At 44.8% G+C, this 17,379-nt stretch overlaps 1 protein-coding gene across 4 annotated transcripts in view; it reads right to left on the reverse strand.

Annotated features, from left to right (window-relative positions):
• PLEKHM3 (pleckstrin homology domain containing M3) overlaps positions 1-17,379 on the reverse strand; it is a 100,459-nt gene that overhangs the window by 77,382 nt on the left and 5,698 nt on the right. For all 4 annotated transcript variants that reach the window (XR_011141819.1, XR_011141820.1, XM_068948096.1 and 1 more), the window contains exon 2: positions 11,817-12,695. Coding sequence is in view for 2 of the 4 variants with exons in the window: in XM_068948096.1 (XP_068804197.1) it covers positions 11,817-12,420 (604 nt within the window). In the remaining 2 variants the exon portion in view is untranslated. The remainder of the gene's footprint in view (positions 1-11,816; positions 12,696-17,379) is intronic.

The raw sequence follows: 17,379 nt of genomic DNA on the forward strand, positions 1-17,379 counted from the left end.
GTAATTTTGGTTTATACATCTCTCTTTATCAATGCTTGGTATGTTTTGAGCCTAGGATCACTTCACTTAGTAGGCTATATTCATCAAATGCATGCACTGACTATACATTTGAGTCAAGAAAAGTATAGCACTTTTTTATCCACAAATGCCAAAACATGTTACAAAGAGGGGATGCGGAAACAGAGGGACAGAGAAACCAAATAATTTTCCTAAGATTACCCAGGAGGACAGTGACAAAGCAACAAAACAGGTTGCAGGTCTCCCAAATCCTAGTTCAGAAGAGTACAGTATCATCAAGTAAAACAGGAATGGCAAACCAAAAACGCTAAATCCTACAGAAAAGTGACCAGTTTAGCTCTACATTGCTGTATGGATGTCTCTCTCACAGTGGCTCTATCAACATTTTTGATGGCATTTTATACCCCTTTTACACTCATGTAACAGACTTACCCAGGATACAGGGAATGGAGAACTGTGTCCAATGACAGTAATTTCTGCACGATCTGAGACCAGAACGTTCTGCCTAGCTCCATTTACTCGAAAGGAGTTTTGTTGATTTACGACAATCAGGCTTAAAATGAGCATAGATGACCAAAAATTAAAAAAGAGGCTGCCCAGACTCAGATGCACATATCTAAATGCCTCAGCACTTCAGATGCCTTGGATCACGCCCTTTCAAAAAATCCTGGCCCAAAGTGAAGTCAAGGGGAATTTTCATTCTTTTGAGAAAATCAGCCCATACATAAGTTACTCTGGGCATCAAAACAGTAAGATTTTAAACTGAGTTATCAAAAGAATTTCTGATTTTTAATAAAGGTTTCAGTGCAAAACTTGTTCCAATCTGATTTGCACAGCTTCCACCACTCTTAATACACGTGAACATTCTATTTTCACCATGGGCTGGAGATGTGGCTTTAGGCAATTTTTGTTGCTCCCTGTATTACTTCAGCAGAATTCATTGGTATGCTCTAATGCCAGATTTAATACTAGGCATCCCAAAATAACCCAACACTGAGGAATAAATTCTTGCTCCCATTTGACTTTTACTGCACCTTTGCTGTAAAGGAACCTGTGATGGGTTTTGACTTACAAACAGTGGCAGAATTAACACAGAAAGATAATAAGGTTTCTGCTTCCAGTTGCCCATCGCCCTTGTAGGTTTCTGTTCCCAAAGCAGGAACAACGTGACCACTTGGGAACAGCTCTTCATCCACTGTCTGGCACAATTAGCTCAAACCAAAATCATCATCAATTGACCTTAACACACTGCAGCAATTCTGGAGCTGCTTCACTAGCAGTTTCTGCCCTCAGGCTGACACCCTTTGAAAGAGGGATGAGGTAGACAGCTGGAGGTGGAAAAGCTTTTCAAAATCTCAATTAAACCAGTTACCACTTATAAGTTAACAGTATATGTGCTAACAAATTTTAGACAGGATCACTTTTGAGTACTCCAGGATGCCTTTCATGCAGAGTTAAGAGAACAGAAGCATCCGAGTTTGATGATGCTGGGGAATGAACAGCCAAAGATGAGCCTGTACAGAAGTTACTGTGTCCCCACACATACCATGCTTCCCAGCAAGTACGGTAAAGATAGTTGGCTGAACTGTTCTTTCCACCACAGGCTTATCAAGTGAGTCTGTCCACCCTTCCAGGGGCACAGGGACAACCAGGGAAAGGTACGAGAGGACTGTGAGTATTTGAGAGACTTAGTGACGGTCTTTAGTCTGAAGGGCTTCTGACACAAACTTGTGAGAAAGCAATGCCTGGGCTGTAACATACAGTCTAAGGAGATGTCCCTGTCCTAGGCAGAAAGCACTGTTGTAGATGACTGTGAGAGTTTTGTATACAGACAAGAGCGATCTCACAGCCTGGAGAGATGGGCGGAGAGGAACCTGCTGAGGTTCAACAAAGGCAAGTGCAGGGTCCTGCACCTGCGGAGGAATAACCCCATGCAGCAGGACAGGTTGGGGGTTGATCTGTTGGAAAGCAGCTCTGCCGAGAAGGCCCTGGGAGTCCTGGTGGACAGCAAGTGAAGCATGAGGCAGCAATGTGCCCTTGTGGCCAAGAAGGCCAAGGGGATCCTGGGTTTCGTTAGGCAGAGTGTTGCCAGCAGGTGGAGGGAGGTGATCCTGCCCCTCTCCTCAGCCCTGGTGAGGCCGCCTCTGGAGTACTGCGTCCAATTCTGGGCTCCCCAGTACAAGAGAGACGTGGCGCTACTGGAGGGAGTGCAGCGGAGGGCTATGAGGATGATGAGGGGACTGGAGCATCTTCTCCTCTGAAGAAAGGCTGCGAGAGCTGGGCCTGGCCAGCCTGGAGAAGAGAAGACTGAGAGGGGATCTCATCAATGTGTGCAAATATCTGAAGGGAGAGCGTCGAGAGGATGCGGCCAGACTCTTCTCCGTGGTGCCCAGCAACAGGACAAGAGGCAGCAGGCACAAACTGAACCACAGGAATTTCCATCTGAATCTGAGGAAAAACTTCTTTCCTGGGAGGGTGACAGAGCACTGGCACAGGTTGCCCAGAGAGGTTGAGGAGTCTCCTTCCCTGGAGATATTCAGAACCCGCCTGGATGCGATCCTGAGCAACATGTTCTAGATGACCCTTCTTGAGCACGGCGGCTGGATGAGATGATCTCCAGGGGCCCCTTCCAACTTCAACCATTCTGTGATTCTGTGATGATTATGGACAGCAACAGTGTAAAAGTCCTGGCTAGCTCTTCAGGGAAGATGGACTTTAAGGATTTATAAGGATTAAGTAGTCAAGTTCCAGTCAAACTTAATTAACATAGATGAGAATTAATTGGCTTGATATACTTAATGTGAACATGCAAACACTGGGTAGGCAGTTAAAAATCAGGGAAGGATGCTGCCTCCCATCCACACTCACAAAAAGGACATGTTTAGGTTTTGCTTAGCCAGCCCATCCTCAGCTTCCCTACCTGGCTCTCACATACCCAGAATGGAGATTGCATTTAACACCATGTTCAAAATACTCTGCACCTTACCTACAAAGATCTCCTGCACAGATGACAAAATCATAATGATAATTAAAAAATCACTACTCTTGCATGAGGTCTGAAAAGGTTCTAAAGAAGTCGATATAACTATACCTTGCAGACAAATAAGCTACTCAAAGAGTATTTTGGCTAAATGTGAAAACGGAAAGCCCACTCTTAAACTTAAAATGGCAGAGAAAAAGCACACTTTCATATCCCAAACAGATAGATACACACAGAGGCACACACACACGCTAACAGAGAACCAGTTTTGTTCACCGTACATCTCTGGCCCTGATATTCATTAGTATTTCTGTGCTAACTCAAAAGCCATTAATTTCTCTGAAACCCACACTAATCCCTTTGTAGTGCAGATAATGGACAGCCATTCTAGAGTCATCTTCCTTTTCTATTAATCCAATCAGGGAGGCAGTGCTTCTGCTGCTCCAACTGCAATCTCTCTCGCTTCCATCAAGTACAGATGACAGGTTCAAGTTTCTCCATAATAAGACAAACTCGCAACCTTCCCCCAGCCACCCCTCCCTCGTCTGAATACAGGTTTGCTTGTCTTTTGTTGAGTTAGAGAAAGGCTATCTCTCTCTGCCTTTCACAGAGGTACCCAGGCACCCCCTCTCCCTCCTTCACCCCACTCCTTCCCTCAAGCTCTTGTGAATTGGCTCCACCAGTTCTCACTCCATCTGGGACAAAACCAGCAGCGAATTGATTAAAATTCAAATGTCTCATTGTTTAGGTCAGGGCAGTAGATGCTGGCAGAGACAGGTTGAATCCATACACTACACACACACACCCCTTACAGTCCTCTGCTTCTTTATCTCCTTGATGTGCAGTGTACCAGATAATACCTTTCCACTCAGACAGTAAATGCTACCATCCCTCCGTCCACCTTCCAAAGAGAAACAGCATCTCTTTTCCTCCCTGCAGAGACAGGGAGAGTAAATTGAGGAAGAGTAAAAAAGGGAAATAATCACAGTAAATGGCCCACATCTGAGCCGTTGGAGTTATAATTTCAAGGGAGGAGGGGAAAGGAGGCAGAGGAAAACAAAGGGAGCCTCATCAGCTGAGGACAGGGCAATACCCTCCCTCTGCTTCTGCCCTCTGCTTCGGGAGCTCCCGCCTCGTCCCTGCTGGGCACCCTGCACCACACACACACTGCTCTCCACGTTCAGGGGGCAGTCAGGGTGCTACCAGCACTAGAAGAGAGGAAGCCCAAATGTTTTTTCAGCATGTCCAGAAGATTTATTTTGCTGAACAGCTGACTGTACTTGCATCCCTGTTGCTAAGGAAGAAAAACTTGCTCAGTACCATTGAAGCATTTCTGGTAAGAGTAAGTAATTTGGCAAAGTGCCGAACCAGAGATGCCCAGTTTTGGAGGGATTTGCCTCTTGAGGCAGCTCTCCTCCCTGGACTTTCAGATGTCTAATAAGAGATTAGCATACGTCACAGGGCTTTTGCCAACAGCCCTTTTCTCCTATCTCCAGAAGCCTGTCCCCACAGCACTTAACAGGCACCTATAGGACCTATAACGCTCTCTCCAGTCTGGCTGGATCTGTCCCACGGGCTCAGTAGTTTTTCAGATGGCACCACCAGACACGCTCAGGGAGTACAACCACAGAAACCTCCTTCCTGGGGAAGTCCATCTTGAACACCAAAACACATTCTCCAACAAGTTTCCAACTTTAGCACAGTTTTGGCATGGCAGTCTTGGCCAGAGATAAAAAAAACCTCCTGGGAATCAGGCCTCCTGGGTCCCACTCTCACCTTTGCCACAGACTCTGTAGATGAAGTTGGCCAACTGGGTTCACTTGTGCTTTTGCTGCCCACCTTCCTGAGAGCTGGGTGGTTTCACTCACCGCTATTCTCAAAGCACTTGGGAAGCTGTCAAACTGAGTACCACACCACACAGCCCTCATTTCTCGCTGCTAATGAGAACAGACAAAAGCTGAAAAGGGCAAGGCAGAAGATACTGGACTGTTCACCTCCAGTCGGTTCCTCCCAAAGAATAAGCCACCAAGCCTTGTAGAAGAAAATAGTCTAAATACACACCTACAGTTTAGCCATATGAGCCCCCCGCCTTCAACTTAGCAGGACTAGTCACCTGCTTTGTGGGTTTGGCTGCAACAGGGACAAACCGTTCCTCAGCTGGTATGACTGACATCCATGATACCCGTTTCCCTCCTACTTAAAAACACAGCCTTTTCTTTGCACCTGTTTTCCCATCTGGCTCTGCAGATATATCTTTTTCAGGCAGGTATATCAGATTTCACTTGGTTCCTGAAGCAATGGAATTGATATTTAGTAACAAATTGCCAGTAGTTGGTTCTCGGGTAGCCAAGTCAGGCTTATTCTCTCTATGCCACCTCTTTCCAAGAGGGAAACAATTGCCATTCCAAGGGACCATTACAGTAATGAGACCTTTTAACTAGGTAGCAGTTTGCATTAATTTATACCAACTAAGAAAAAATCTCCCTCCAGCTCAAGGGTGTTTATTCTTTTTCATGCTCCTTAAGCTCAGGAAAGGCAAAACTTGATTTGAAAATGTCAAACTTGGCAAACTCTTAATTTTAGATTTGTCCACTGCTGGCAAGGTTGGTTTAGTTTGGTTTTTTTTTTTTTTTCCACTCCATTATAATAGTTAGCCATGGTAAATGAAAATATCTGTAGAATAACTGCACCTCTCTCCCAGAAGCACTGGATTTATACTCTCACATGCTCCTTCCTCCAATGGGAAGAACAAAAATGTTAAAAAAAAAAATCCAGGCTAGACTTGAATGTGCTTTCAAAAACAGTCGTAATTCAGTTGGCTATCCTTGCACATTAGTATCCAAAGGTTGGAACACTTGAGCCAAATCTTTAGAGTATACCCGTTTCCAGAAATCCTTTACTCAGCAGAGTTTTGGGAGACAGCACAAAGAAACACCAAAAATAAGCACCTAACTCAATGAACCACCCAAACAGGATGGATAAAGAACCCAAACAAATTATTTTTATTTCTTTCCTTTCAGGTATGGCTTTGTACATCCCTCTGAAGCAGGAGCAACCCCATTGGAAGCCCACAGGATGGATTCCCTATCGCCCAGCCACTCCATGCTGTCCTGTTTGCTCCTCTGCAGCAAGTTACCCACTTGCCAAGCGGACCAGCACCCTGTGCTTCCTAACACAGTGCCTGTGAGAAGGGGGAGCAGAGAAGCAGGCTTGACTCTGTCGAAGGAATAGAAAGGTGCAGGACTTGGATCCTCAGCTCTGGAACAGAGGGAAGGTATAGCATGCTAAAAAAGATGGTTATGTATCACCAGCTACGAGATGCATAGAACAGCACCACTAGCAAAAGAAGTGGCAACATCAGATGAAGATGTGTTTGCTGATTTTTGTATAAACTCACTCATTCAACTTCAAAGAGAAGGAAGAGAGGGAATAAAGTGACTGACAAAGCTACAAAAACAGGGTCAGTTCACACCAGGAGAGTTAGCTGACATCACTAAGGGAAAAGTCTTCTTACAAAGTGTAATAGAAACTAACCTGAAAATTCAGTTATGAAAGTCATCACCACATCCCTGGAAGCAATCAGCACTGCCCCAGGAGATGAAAACTCTGCTCATTACGTTTATGGAGTGCCATAACTCCAGAGCAAAAAATCTCCATCAAGAATAGCCCTCCTGACCGGTACAGCCTCACAATCAAACTCATCAGTGCTGTTTACTGTAATCCCCCTGCACTGTGAACTTATTTTCTATAGTACGCAAGCCCCTCCCACTGCCTCCCACTGCACTTCCCTCTCTGCCACTCTGTGCCCTCCCACAGCCTCCCGTGCCAGGGAGCGGATCAGGTCGCATCACCCTGCACTAACACAGCCATCCAGCCCCGCCACCCTCTGCTGCTCCCACTCTCTGCCAGCCTACGGGACTTTATCAGCTCCAAGGGAGCCCTAGCCAATGGAGCACTCAGGAACGAGCCTGCAAGGACAAAGTGCAGCCCTGCCCAAGTTCACAGGGGTATTAAGAGGGGTAGATACGTCCAGCAGACGAGCTGAAGTCAGACAATCCAGTCTGTACTCCCAGCTCTGCTCCCATGGTATCCTAAGCAAAGCACCTCACCTCTGTCTCTGTTCGCCCACCCATTCTATACTGCATGGCTTATTTAATCTGCAGTCTCCTTGGAGAAGGGACCATCTCTTGCTAGATGCACAGAAAGCACCTGGCATGCATGAAGCCTAGCTCAAGGGAGGACATCCAACTGACATTGGATCTTAAATAACAATTTTGCCTCCTCAAATCTTAAAAAGCCCCTATTTTCCCTGGCGTAGCCACCTCTTTCCTGACTACCTTTTAATGCCAAAAATAAACTGGCCATGAGGACATTGGTTCTCCAACTGGCTTGACACCTCTGGGTTTATTACCAAGCAGTACAAGGCTTCCTGCTTTCAAGATAGGAAGGTGTAGAAGTGTTGTTTCTGCACATCTGTCTCTTGGATGACCAAGCACATTTATCTTCTGTACAGTTTCACACAGTTAAGTGTTCTGCCAACCAAATGGCAATTAACAGCATATCAGTCTGCCCTCTCTGGCTTATGCATACCATAGATACAAAAGTCAGTGCTATAGGGATGCTTTTGCAAAACTGCAAATGTAGTATCCTTCCCTTGGTTACCCCAGATCACAGGTTGTGCTGCAACAGCTTGTGGAAAACTGCAGGCCTAGTAATTTGTGTCCTGTATCTGTTTCTGTGAATGATCATAACACCACAGCTCTCATACACGCTCCTTTTACCAGCAATAAATTCAGTTAAAGAAGAAAACCCATTGAATTTCCCTCATTAATTCTCATACTCTTAGTGAGGATCCCCTCAGATTCACCCTTCTCTCTTCTACTGAGCACAACACTTGTAACAGCATCTGGATAAGGTGGAATCTAGGCTTCCTTATGCCATACAGGGCTAGTATTTGTTGCAGTAGGTAAATGAGATCCCTGGGATATGATGAATCATTTTACAATGCTGCTTCCTCCAACCTCACGGATTTCCCCTCCCCTCTCCCCAATCTATGAATCAATGGTGCATTGCTCATAGGTACAGGTTTAGATATGTCTCCCCACCACAAAAGCACGCTAGAAAAGCATGTCATATACCCAAGAGGTATACAAAGAAGGGCCCAAACCTCACTGGAAACACTCCCTGCACAGCCCCCAAAGATGAAATCATACCTTTAAAATGTCCCAAACAATGGCTAGGCTCTTGGGCGAGTAAAAAGATGGGAAGAGAGGGGGGGAAAAAAGGTGCTTTTTAAATGAGTCAGTCAAGAGAAGGAGCTGAAATCCTGGCCTTGATCAGAGTAGAGCTTGGCCCTTTTGGGCAGTTTTAGGGAAGTCACCTTTCTTCAACATGTCTTTTTTGCCATGCCACAGCACTGCAAATTACCTTACATACCCAGCTTTCTGACAGAGTATACTACCAAAATAAACAGGACTGGTTTAGTATGTGAATAACTGCTCGCTGGAGAGGGGCACGAGGCTGTTAACTCGCTGCAGTAGGGGCAGTTTTTCAGCACGCAGGTGCTGAACACAAGGAAAGCTCTGCAGTTCCCCGGGGCTCACAGGCATGGCAGGCAAAGAAAGAGCTACCTGGGGGAAAGTACTATAGCACCCACACTCTCAGGGAGTGGCTGTGTTTGAATGAAAACATCCACATGACTATCAAAGATAAATGCTCACATATTGTGCTTCAATAATCTAAGCAGGCCTTCACTGGATACAGCAGAAACAGTGTTCTTCCTTTGTTTGCCAGGCCACATGCCCAGAAACACAAAAGCCTGCCTTTAATTTGCTTACAACTTCCTTCTTTCCTAGCTCCACTTAGGGCTTGACACTGCTCTCTAGCATAAACAGCTCTTTTCTAGTATGCTAGCTGTTTTACCAGCAGGACTAAGGAGATACTGCCCCAAAAGGCAAAGCTTCTTTTCAGATCATTTTCTTTCACAGTGCATGGAAAGGATCCAGTTTCACCTTATTTGTATTATGAAAAAGTAAGCAGCAGGAACAGATAAGCTCATAGTAATAAATATACTATGAAGATAAGGAAAAAATAATTGTGAAAAGCTAGTCCATGCAACAACTTAGCCAGTCTCAGAGTACTAAGAGACCTCTGCAGGCTCTGGAGGGAAGTTCTCTGCCACAGCGAAGACTAAAAGGAGAGGCTCAAGGAGCTCTCAGTATCTCATAGACATTTGTTTAATCTTTGTTAAAGCCTTGGAAAGTGACTCCTCAACAGGCTGAGGCCACTATGACCCCTTCAATCACTGCAGCAGCTAAAAAGCCAAGCTTAAAATACATTTTTGAGCCAGGCTTAATATGTATATAAGGTCTCCAGTGGAAAATAATCATCAGTCCCAGATGCACATACCTGCAACACCCACTTTCTTGGCTTTGCTTTTCTCTTTTCAGCTCAGCTCACAGTAGCAGCAAACTCTAAGGCAGGCTCTCTTGTTAACTCAGAGGGAAGAAATATCACAGCTACCTTTTAAAACCTGCACAGTAGCTAAACAGAACAGGTCAAGCAAATAGGTTAAAAGAGTCCATTTTCAGAGCACAGAAAAAGTTCTCCTACCTCCTCAAAGAAGGTACCACCACCTTCAAACATCCTATAGAGAAAGCCTCTTGGAAGGCACACAAGCAAACACTGACAAATGCCTTCACCACCTTTGTGAAAAGCAGTAAAATAAGTGTGGGCAGAGCTCCTCAAAGCTACTGACTGCAGCTAGGCTAGAGGAGTTTCCCAGAACTTCTTCAGCAATTATTACTAAACCATTTCTTTCCCTTGCACAGTTCACCTCTGAGATCCCAGAACACCTTGACCACACTGAGGCTCCGCTGCACAGAGCCCAGCTCCCGAGAGTCCAGACTCTTACGCAGGAGGGGGAGAGACTGCAGTACGCAGTCCGTTGCTTCAGAAGCAATTACAGCCTGGGATGGCAATTCCTAATAGGTTTCTATCTTTGTTGGTGGAGTCACAAAATCATTGTTTCCATTTTTCATATTGCTTCCTTTTATGAACAGCAGCATCACATTGTCTTGCACGTGTGTATAAGGGTGGGTGCAATGCATGTCACCCCAGACTGCAGTGCACTGCGTTGGGGTGTATCCCAATGAACTCTTGTAGTTTCCTGTCCCTGAGCCCTCGAGTGACCAAACCGAGGCCTGGGCAGCCTTGGACACTGCTGCTTAGGGCCAGCTGCACTGGTGGCTTGCTTCTTGGAATTTGGGGCTTGAAATGACTCTCACTGGCCAAGTATGTGAACAAGTCTGTAAATACAGAATGGCTCAGACCAGAAGCTTAGTTCTTTGCTCCAGATACATCTTACTATAAATAAATTAACCTCCTCTTCCCCCTCCTCTTTTTTTTTTTTTGTTTTTTGGAAGACGGGGTGGGGAAATCGGGTCAAAAAGATTAAGCTTCAAACACAATCAGAGTACATGTATTGACCTGTGTGATGGTAGATTTTGTTAGAGTTTCTGTGGGTACATACATGTATCATGTCCTAAGTTTAACCCTTTAAATGCCCAGACACGATTACAGCTGACAGAATCCGACAGCTCTGTCTCTAGGCCTGCAGGTGCCTTCCGCAGGAAGGATGGCAGCAGAACCGAACATCTAGCCTACAGGAAGAAAAATATATCCCTGAAGAAAAATAACAGTAGGTATATTGCCTTTGTAAACCAAGAGCACCTTGCCTCGGGATACAGCAACTATGTCACAACAAAACACAGTAATCTATGGGTCAGATTTGGGCATGTGTGTATGTATATACATATATTTTAAAACACTATCATTTAGGCACCTACTTTTCAGGCCCCAAAACTGCTGACTTATTTGGAAAATCCATCCTAAAAGGCTTGTTTTAACTCTGAACAGCCTAGTTATTTATAACTGGTGTCATTCTACCACACATATAGGCTTTCTCAACCCTTTGTTTTTTTGAAATTCCTTTATTAAACCATGCCTTTATTTAGATTATAAAATCTTTGTGGCACGAACTGTTTTTCTTTTCCTTAAGTGTCCAGTTCACTTCTGGCATCTACAAAATAAATCATAGAGAGGGAGACACCAGTTCAGCATTTCCAAAGCCCTGAGCAGAATCTCTTCTAGTGGGCTGCTTGGGAAAGGAAAAGGAAAAAGTATCGTTTGCTGAAACACTACTTCACATGGCTCACTGGAGACGCCTGTGTCAATCTGATAACAAGACTTCCTGTATCCCATACAAAGCTGGCAGAGATGCATTAATATTGACAAGCACAAAAAGCATGGTTGAGCTTTTGCTAATTGTTTATGAACTGAATAGCCAGCATTTCTTAAAGAAATAAGAGCAGAGATTTCAGGCCTTGCAGTAAAGCTTTGTATACCCTCTATTTAATAGCTGCCTTTGTTTGGATTTGCCATTCTCCAAATAGTTTGCCATTGAAAGATTTTTTAGTTTAGGAAAATCAGGTAAAGAAATGATCAGAAATATATAATAAACATAAATGTTTTTTACCTGAGTTAAACTGAACGAAGTAGGGGCAAAAAGTAAAACTAATGTAGGTGCTCAAACTGTGAAAGGAACAGAAGTCTGAATTGTTTTAAAAATAGATCCTTAGCCATGCAAATAGAAAAAGCTATACTGACGATAACAGAGCCATGCTGATTTCCATCATCTAAAGAACTAGCTCAAAGCTGGATTTTTTTTCTTTGAAACAAACAGCTCCTCTTTCAAGATAAATATTAACAAACAGGAAAGCCCTCACATCAATAGAAACAATAAAGCATCCATACGCACCTGTGTTTCCTTGGATGTCCTCTCCCTTAGTTAATGCCAGGTAAGAGAGCAGAGCACGGTTATTGTCCTGAGCAGGCAGAGGCGGCTGCTGCAGAGCAGTGCCTGTGAAGACCACTCCCCAGTCCACACAGCTTATATCAGAGCGGGACCTGTTGTGTCCTGGCTTGAAAGTGGAGGCTTCCTCATTCTGCACCAGGATGTCGTTCACAGAGCGAGGCCTGTCTCTCCTCCGTTGACAGATACTGAAGATGTTAAAAGCTGAGGTCTCCCCTTCCCCTACCCAAGCAAGGTTGTTGGCAGCTCTTCCCCTCTGCACCACAAGCTGTTCTTTGGCAGGGAATGCTGTCTGGGCTTTGGTTTCCAAGAGGCCATTTTTGCAGCGGTCCCAGATGAGGCTAGTTTTGGCTAAGGAGGTGACGTTCCTTAGGTTCCTGCTCTCTGTTATCTGATCAAATACCTTGTGCTCAACCAGCTCAGGGACCTCCTGTACACCATAGACCTCCGAGGGCTGCACGATCTTATCAAGCTTAGTATCAAAACTATTGAAAAAGTCTTCAGTCACTTCCAAGGCAGGGCTAATATCATCAACTTCGAGAGCCTCCATATCCTGTGCTGCCAGCGGCGCCAAGGTGTCGTGATGAGCTAAGAAGATATTGCATGAATATCCAGGCTAAGAGCTGCTTCACATCTGCCCATGCCACTCCATTAACTTAGAGGTGGGGAGACAAACACATTCACCAGTCAAAATCCTTAGTGACAGAAAGGAACCAAATCAACCCTCGTCTTCAGATGTGAGACTTAACATCCACCGATCCAGTTGGTTATAGTTGAGTGTGACTCAGATACTCTGTGGAATAAACTTACAGAGATGAAGAGTGCCTGTAAAGCAGAGCAAAACATCATTTTAATAAGGGCCTTTTCCCACGGAAGGCTGTTGAAACACTTAACTCTTCCCATAGGCCTAGCTCCTTGATTTTACTTTCTCTTTCATTTGGCGCCAACATCAGTGTATAAAGTATCCCCTTCGGGGTCTGTGCTATTCACTGTATGTGAAATTTGTGGATTATTACATCTTGATTTGGAGGCTGAGGAAAGAAGGGTGGAGCACTAGAAAAGGGGGAACCACAGTGATACCATTTATTAGCCAAAATAAGCTTTGGAGAGCTGCACTGAAAGGTGGTATTGATCAACACTGCAAATGCAGCCACCTAGGGAATGCTTGGTACATGCTCCCAAGAGGCTGTAAGAAAAAATTGAAAAATAAGGGTCAGCTAAAGAAGCCAACCAGCCTTGAATAGCTTAAGAGTATTTTTCCTCATCGACTGCTTGCATTCCCATGTTTAGGAGACTGACGTGAGTTTTGCAGCAGCTACTTTGCTACCTATCTGCATAAACAGGACTGTGATATTTGCCAAATGAATCAGTGCTAACAGGATGCTGCAGAGCACTTCACACGGGGTTTCTCTCTAGAATATCGCTGGGTACCTATGTGATATAGTATGATAACCAAAGTCCCAGATGGAGGACACATCCTACCAGCAAAACAAGATATACCATACCCAGAACTGTCAGAAACTTCAGATCTTTACTTCCAAGCAGCTGACTCACTGTGGAAAGCAGAGAGGTAGAGAAAGGCTTTCAGGCTAAAACCATTGCAGAGCTGTACTGACCCACCGGAGCTCAATCCTGTGAGGAGGAAGGATGGGGGTTCGTACTCCTTGCAGTGCAATAAGGGGGTGTCTCATTGCCAACTGCTGTCTTACCAGGCCTGCTGCTCCCTGTCCCCTCTGACCTGAAGCTCCACCCACAGCTCTACCACACTGCAGAGAAGTGCAGGGTAGGCGTGTTTAAACTGGAGAAAACAGTCACGTGTGCAAACTCTTGGGACCTGGAGACTGGTCATTTGTGCTAGCTAGAGAACAGGTCTTACTGTCGGTAGAAGAAATCGCAGCACCTATAGCCTGTACGCACAGCACAACCCAAAGTCATAGAGATCTATGTCCCAGTTTCGACCACATTAGCCCAAGCAGCAACGCTGCATTAGCTCAGTGCTCTACCTAGATTAATATACTCTTAATGGAACTAATTAGCCTGGGCAGGGCTGATTAATTAGCAGCTCATTAGCGTGTGAGTGCTGCTAAAGTGCTACCAGGACCCATACAGATTTATGCTTAGCAGGAAAAAACATCAATTAAGCAGCATGAAACACACAAAATATTTTCATACATCCTTTCTTTTAATTCGGAACAGTCCATTTGCCTTGCTCCTGAGGAATTTGCATCACCTAAGGTGTGTGAAGAGGCACTCTTTCCTACTACAAGCCAAAGGGAGGAAGGAGGCCAATGCCCCCACCACCCCGAGAAGGGGGCACAGAACCCTGTAGCACAAACCACCCCTCTGCCACCACCCACTGGCTTCCCCCATCCCTGCCTCTGCAGCCATGACATGCTTATGTTTGAAGCAGCACCTCACCCTCCCTCATAATGGATCAGCTGTCCAGATCATGATGTTTGTAAAACGTTTTCCAATTAAATTATTTGAATAGGCAATAAACAGTCACATACATAACTATGGAAACTTTGAGCCTTCACACTGGGCTCTCTCTCCCCTTATCTGTTTGTAAGGATTCACTCCGCTAGTCTCATAAGGAACCAGGACAAGGATCAGCTTCAACAGGAAAACGTAGAGTAAGAGAGCAAAGGTAAAGCCAGATCCATGACCAGAGGGCTGAGCGAAAAAAAGATGTGCAGTGGTTTCACATCAGGACAGTATGGGTTGATGGCAATGGGAAATTAAGTTGTTCCGGGCATATCCACATTGTTAGCTTAATGCAGCATGGAGTTCACTCTTGAAGCTCGCTCCTGCCAGCGTCCTCAAAATAGCATTCTGCTCCCCGGTACTTCAGAGCTTGGGAGCTCCAATAAAGCCAGGATTTAGCCTCCTTTCCCATTTCCAACACTAAAATGCAGCATCTCTGGAGGAAAAGCAGCAGCTGCTGCTAACAGGCCATGCTCTGCCTCAAATTTCATCTTTTAAAATACTAACACAATGGCTTACCATGGAACAACTGTAAACAAAGTGCTTTCAGTTCCTGGCACCTGGAACACAAGACAAGACCTTTCCTGGGCCCTGCTGGGGCCTGCATTTAGACAGCTTTTGCCTGGAACATGCAGGTGAGCAGGACACACGCACACGGTAAAGACTGAATGAAGACAGGGTAAGGGACAGGATGTCATGCAACATACCCACTTATTCTGTCTTTAAAGCAAGCATAGTATTTCAAAGTTGCAAAATTGCAACAGGCATTCACTTGAATAAAAAGAGCACTGACTTGATCGTACACCAAACAGCAAGAGCTACAGGCTAGCCCATACAAAGATGCCACTTCACAGAGGCTGGCAGAGAACACAGCCTTGCTCCCACACAGCCACTGGAGCAGCAACCATTCCAGAGGGGCTTGTGATACGCCACTGAAACATTTCAGAGGAAGAATTTGAGTAGTAGAGAATGAAAGGTTGCTGTGTTCTTTATTTTAAATCATTAGAAAAGGTGGAAGGAAAGGGGAGAAAATCCACACTTACATTTAGCAGGTTCATTTTTGAATGCTGGAGGCTACGCTTCATGCACCTGCAGGTTTCCTAGATCCTGTGATACTGGGTCTAACCGGTGTTACGTAGACAATTGTGGTCTTGCAGAACTACAAAACGATTTCATGTCCAATAAGATGCTGAATCACAAGGTCATGGGAAGATGACAGGCCCCTGCATCACATGGTTCACAAATTGCAACACTGCTACCTTCCAACCTCCTCTGCCCTGCTCAACAAATGTGTGAAAGATGACCTCAGTGGTGGGGGCTCATCCCCTCCTACACAGCCAAGGACCTCCTTACATAAAGGAAGCACTGTGCCAACCGTGCAGTATGTTCCCACTAGTGCTGGGATTCTGCAATTACATATTCTCCATAAACACAACTTGGCATTTTCTGACAGTGGCATTCAACATAAACAAACAAACAAAAAAATCATTAACTTCTGTACTGATTTGGTGCCAAATTAAAGCAAATTTTGATGTGAAAGAGAACAGCTCCATCAGAGTCTCATCCAGGAGGAAAAGCAGTGGTAATCAATCCCTCCTACAAATGAAGGAGGGGGGAAAAGACAAAGAATAGGATAGGATGAACAATAAAGTGTACTGCTTTATGGTTCCTGGAAAAGTATGAAATTTTCCCAAGAAATTCCACCTAAGGTAGTAAATAGGAGAGGAGGAGAAAAGCTTCAGTCTAAGCTATTCAAGTTTGCCAAAGCTAGGGCTAACTGAAAGCAGGGCTTTGTTATGGGAAGCAGACAACCTAATAGCTCATCCAGGCCCCTGGGAACTAATCTTACTGAAAAAAAGTGAAGGAACATGGTGCATTGTACTTAGCAAAAACAGCTTGACACAGAACTTGCAGCAGCTGAAAAACACATATTTCAGTATGTGTATCTAGCACAGGCACAGCTTTCATCCACGCACATGCAGAAGTCAGATAATTAATGAGCACTTACAACATGAGTAAAGTCTTTACTGCCACGAGTTTATAATGGTCACATTACTCATATGGCTGAGGAAAAGAGCAAGGATTGCTGGTCATGCCATGTGAGAGAGAGAAGCTCAACTTAGTCAAGATTAAGCAACACCTAGAGAAGCCCCTGTGGCTTACTTAGGTGACACAGCAATCTGACAGCAGCGAAAAATCAGGGATGACACAGAGAAAGGAATGTACACTGGAAGAGATCATTTAACTTCCTGACATGCTCTTCTGGATTCCCATGTGACAGGGAAAATACCTGGGCATAACACTGCAATAATTAAAAAGCATGGAGCAGGCAAGGGTGGAAAGAAATCTTGCAGGTGACAGATAGTACCATAATAGGCATCAGCTGTGCACCCTAAGCTTATACATTGTGTTCAGGACTGTTCACTCTAGCTCTAAAAAGAAAGTAAGCTAGAACCAGGAGGTGTTTAGGAACCAGTGAGATGCATTAGTTCAGCAATCCACACAAAAAATATATACAAAAGAAGCATCTTTCAGTTTGGTTTCCTAAGTAAACAGGGTTTGTGCCACCGTCCTGCCTATCTACCAGCTATTCTCTCTCCCTCTTTCTTTTGAATCTGACGGCTAATTTCAATCAGCTGCGACAGAGCAGTAGCATCTGTAAAAATGCAGTTTTTGCACTATTACTGAGCATTGGACAGGAAAGAGGCCCAAACTCACACTCCTGCTGAGAGAGGGGCAGTTAGGACACAGTCCCTTACTCTTTCCAAAAAGCAGAAGCCACCAGGCCAATGCCAGCATCAAAGTCTCTCCAAATCAGCCACAGCATAAGCGGTTAGTGTTGCAGGGATCTGAAAACATTGTGGGAAGCAGAGGGGGAAAGAGGGATAGGAGGCATCTGAGATAACTTAATAAGAAATATTCTCGGTTTCAGTGCTCACAGAATTGCCTCTTCAGAGAACAGGTGATAGAGGCATGTAAAATAATGAAAACGGGGGTTTTCCCTTTTTTCTTGTATTTGGAGAGA

The sequence above is a fragment of the Struthio camelus genome, chromosome 6 (genome assembly GCF_040807025.1).
Source record: "Struthio camelus isolate bStrCam1 chromosome 6, bStrCam1.hap1, whole genome shotgun sequence".
Classification (NCBI taxonomy): domain Eukaryota; kingdom Metazoa; phylum Chordata; class Aves; order Struthioniformes; family Struthionidae; genus Struthio; species Struthio camelus.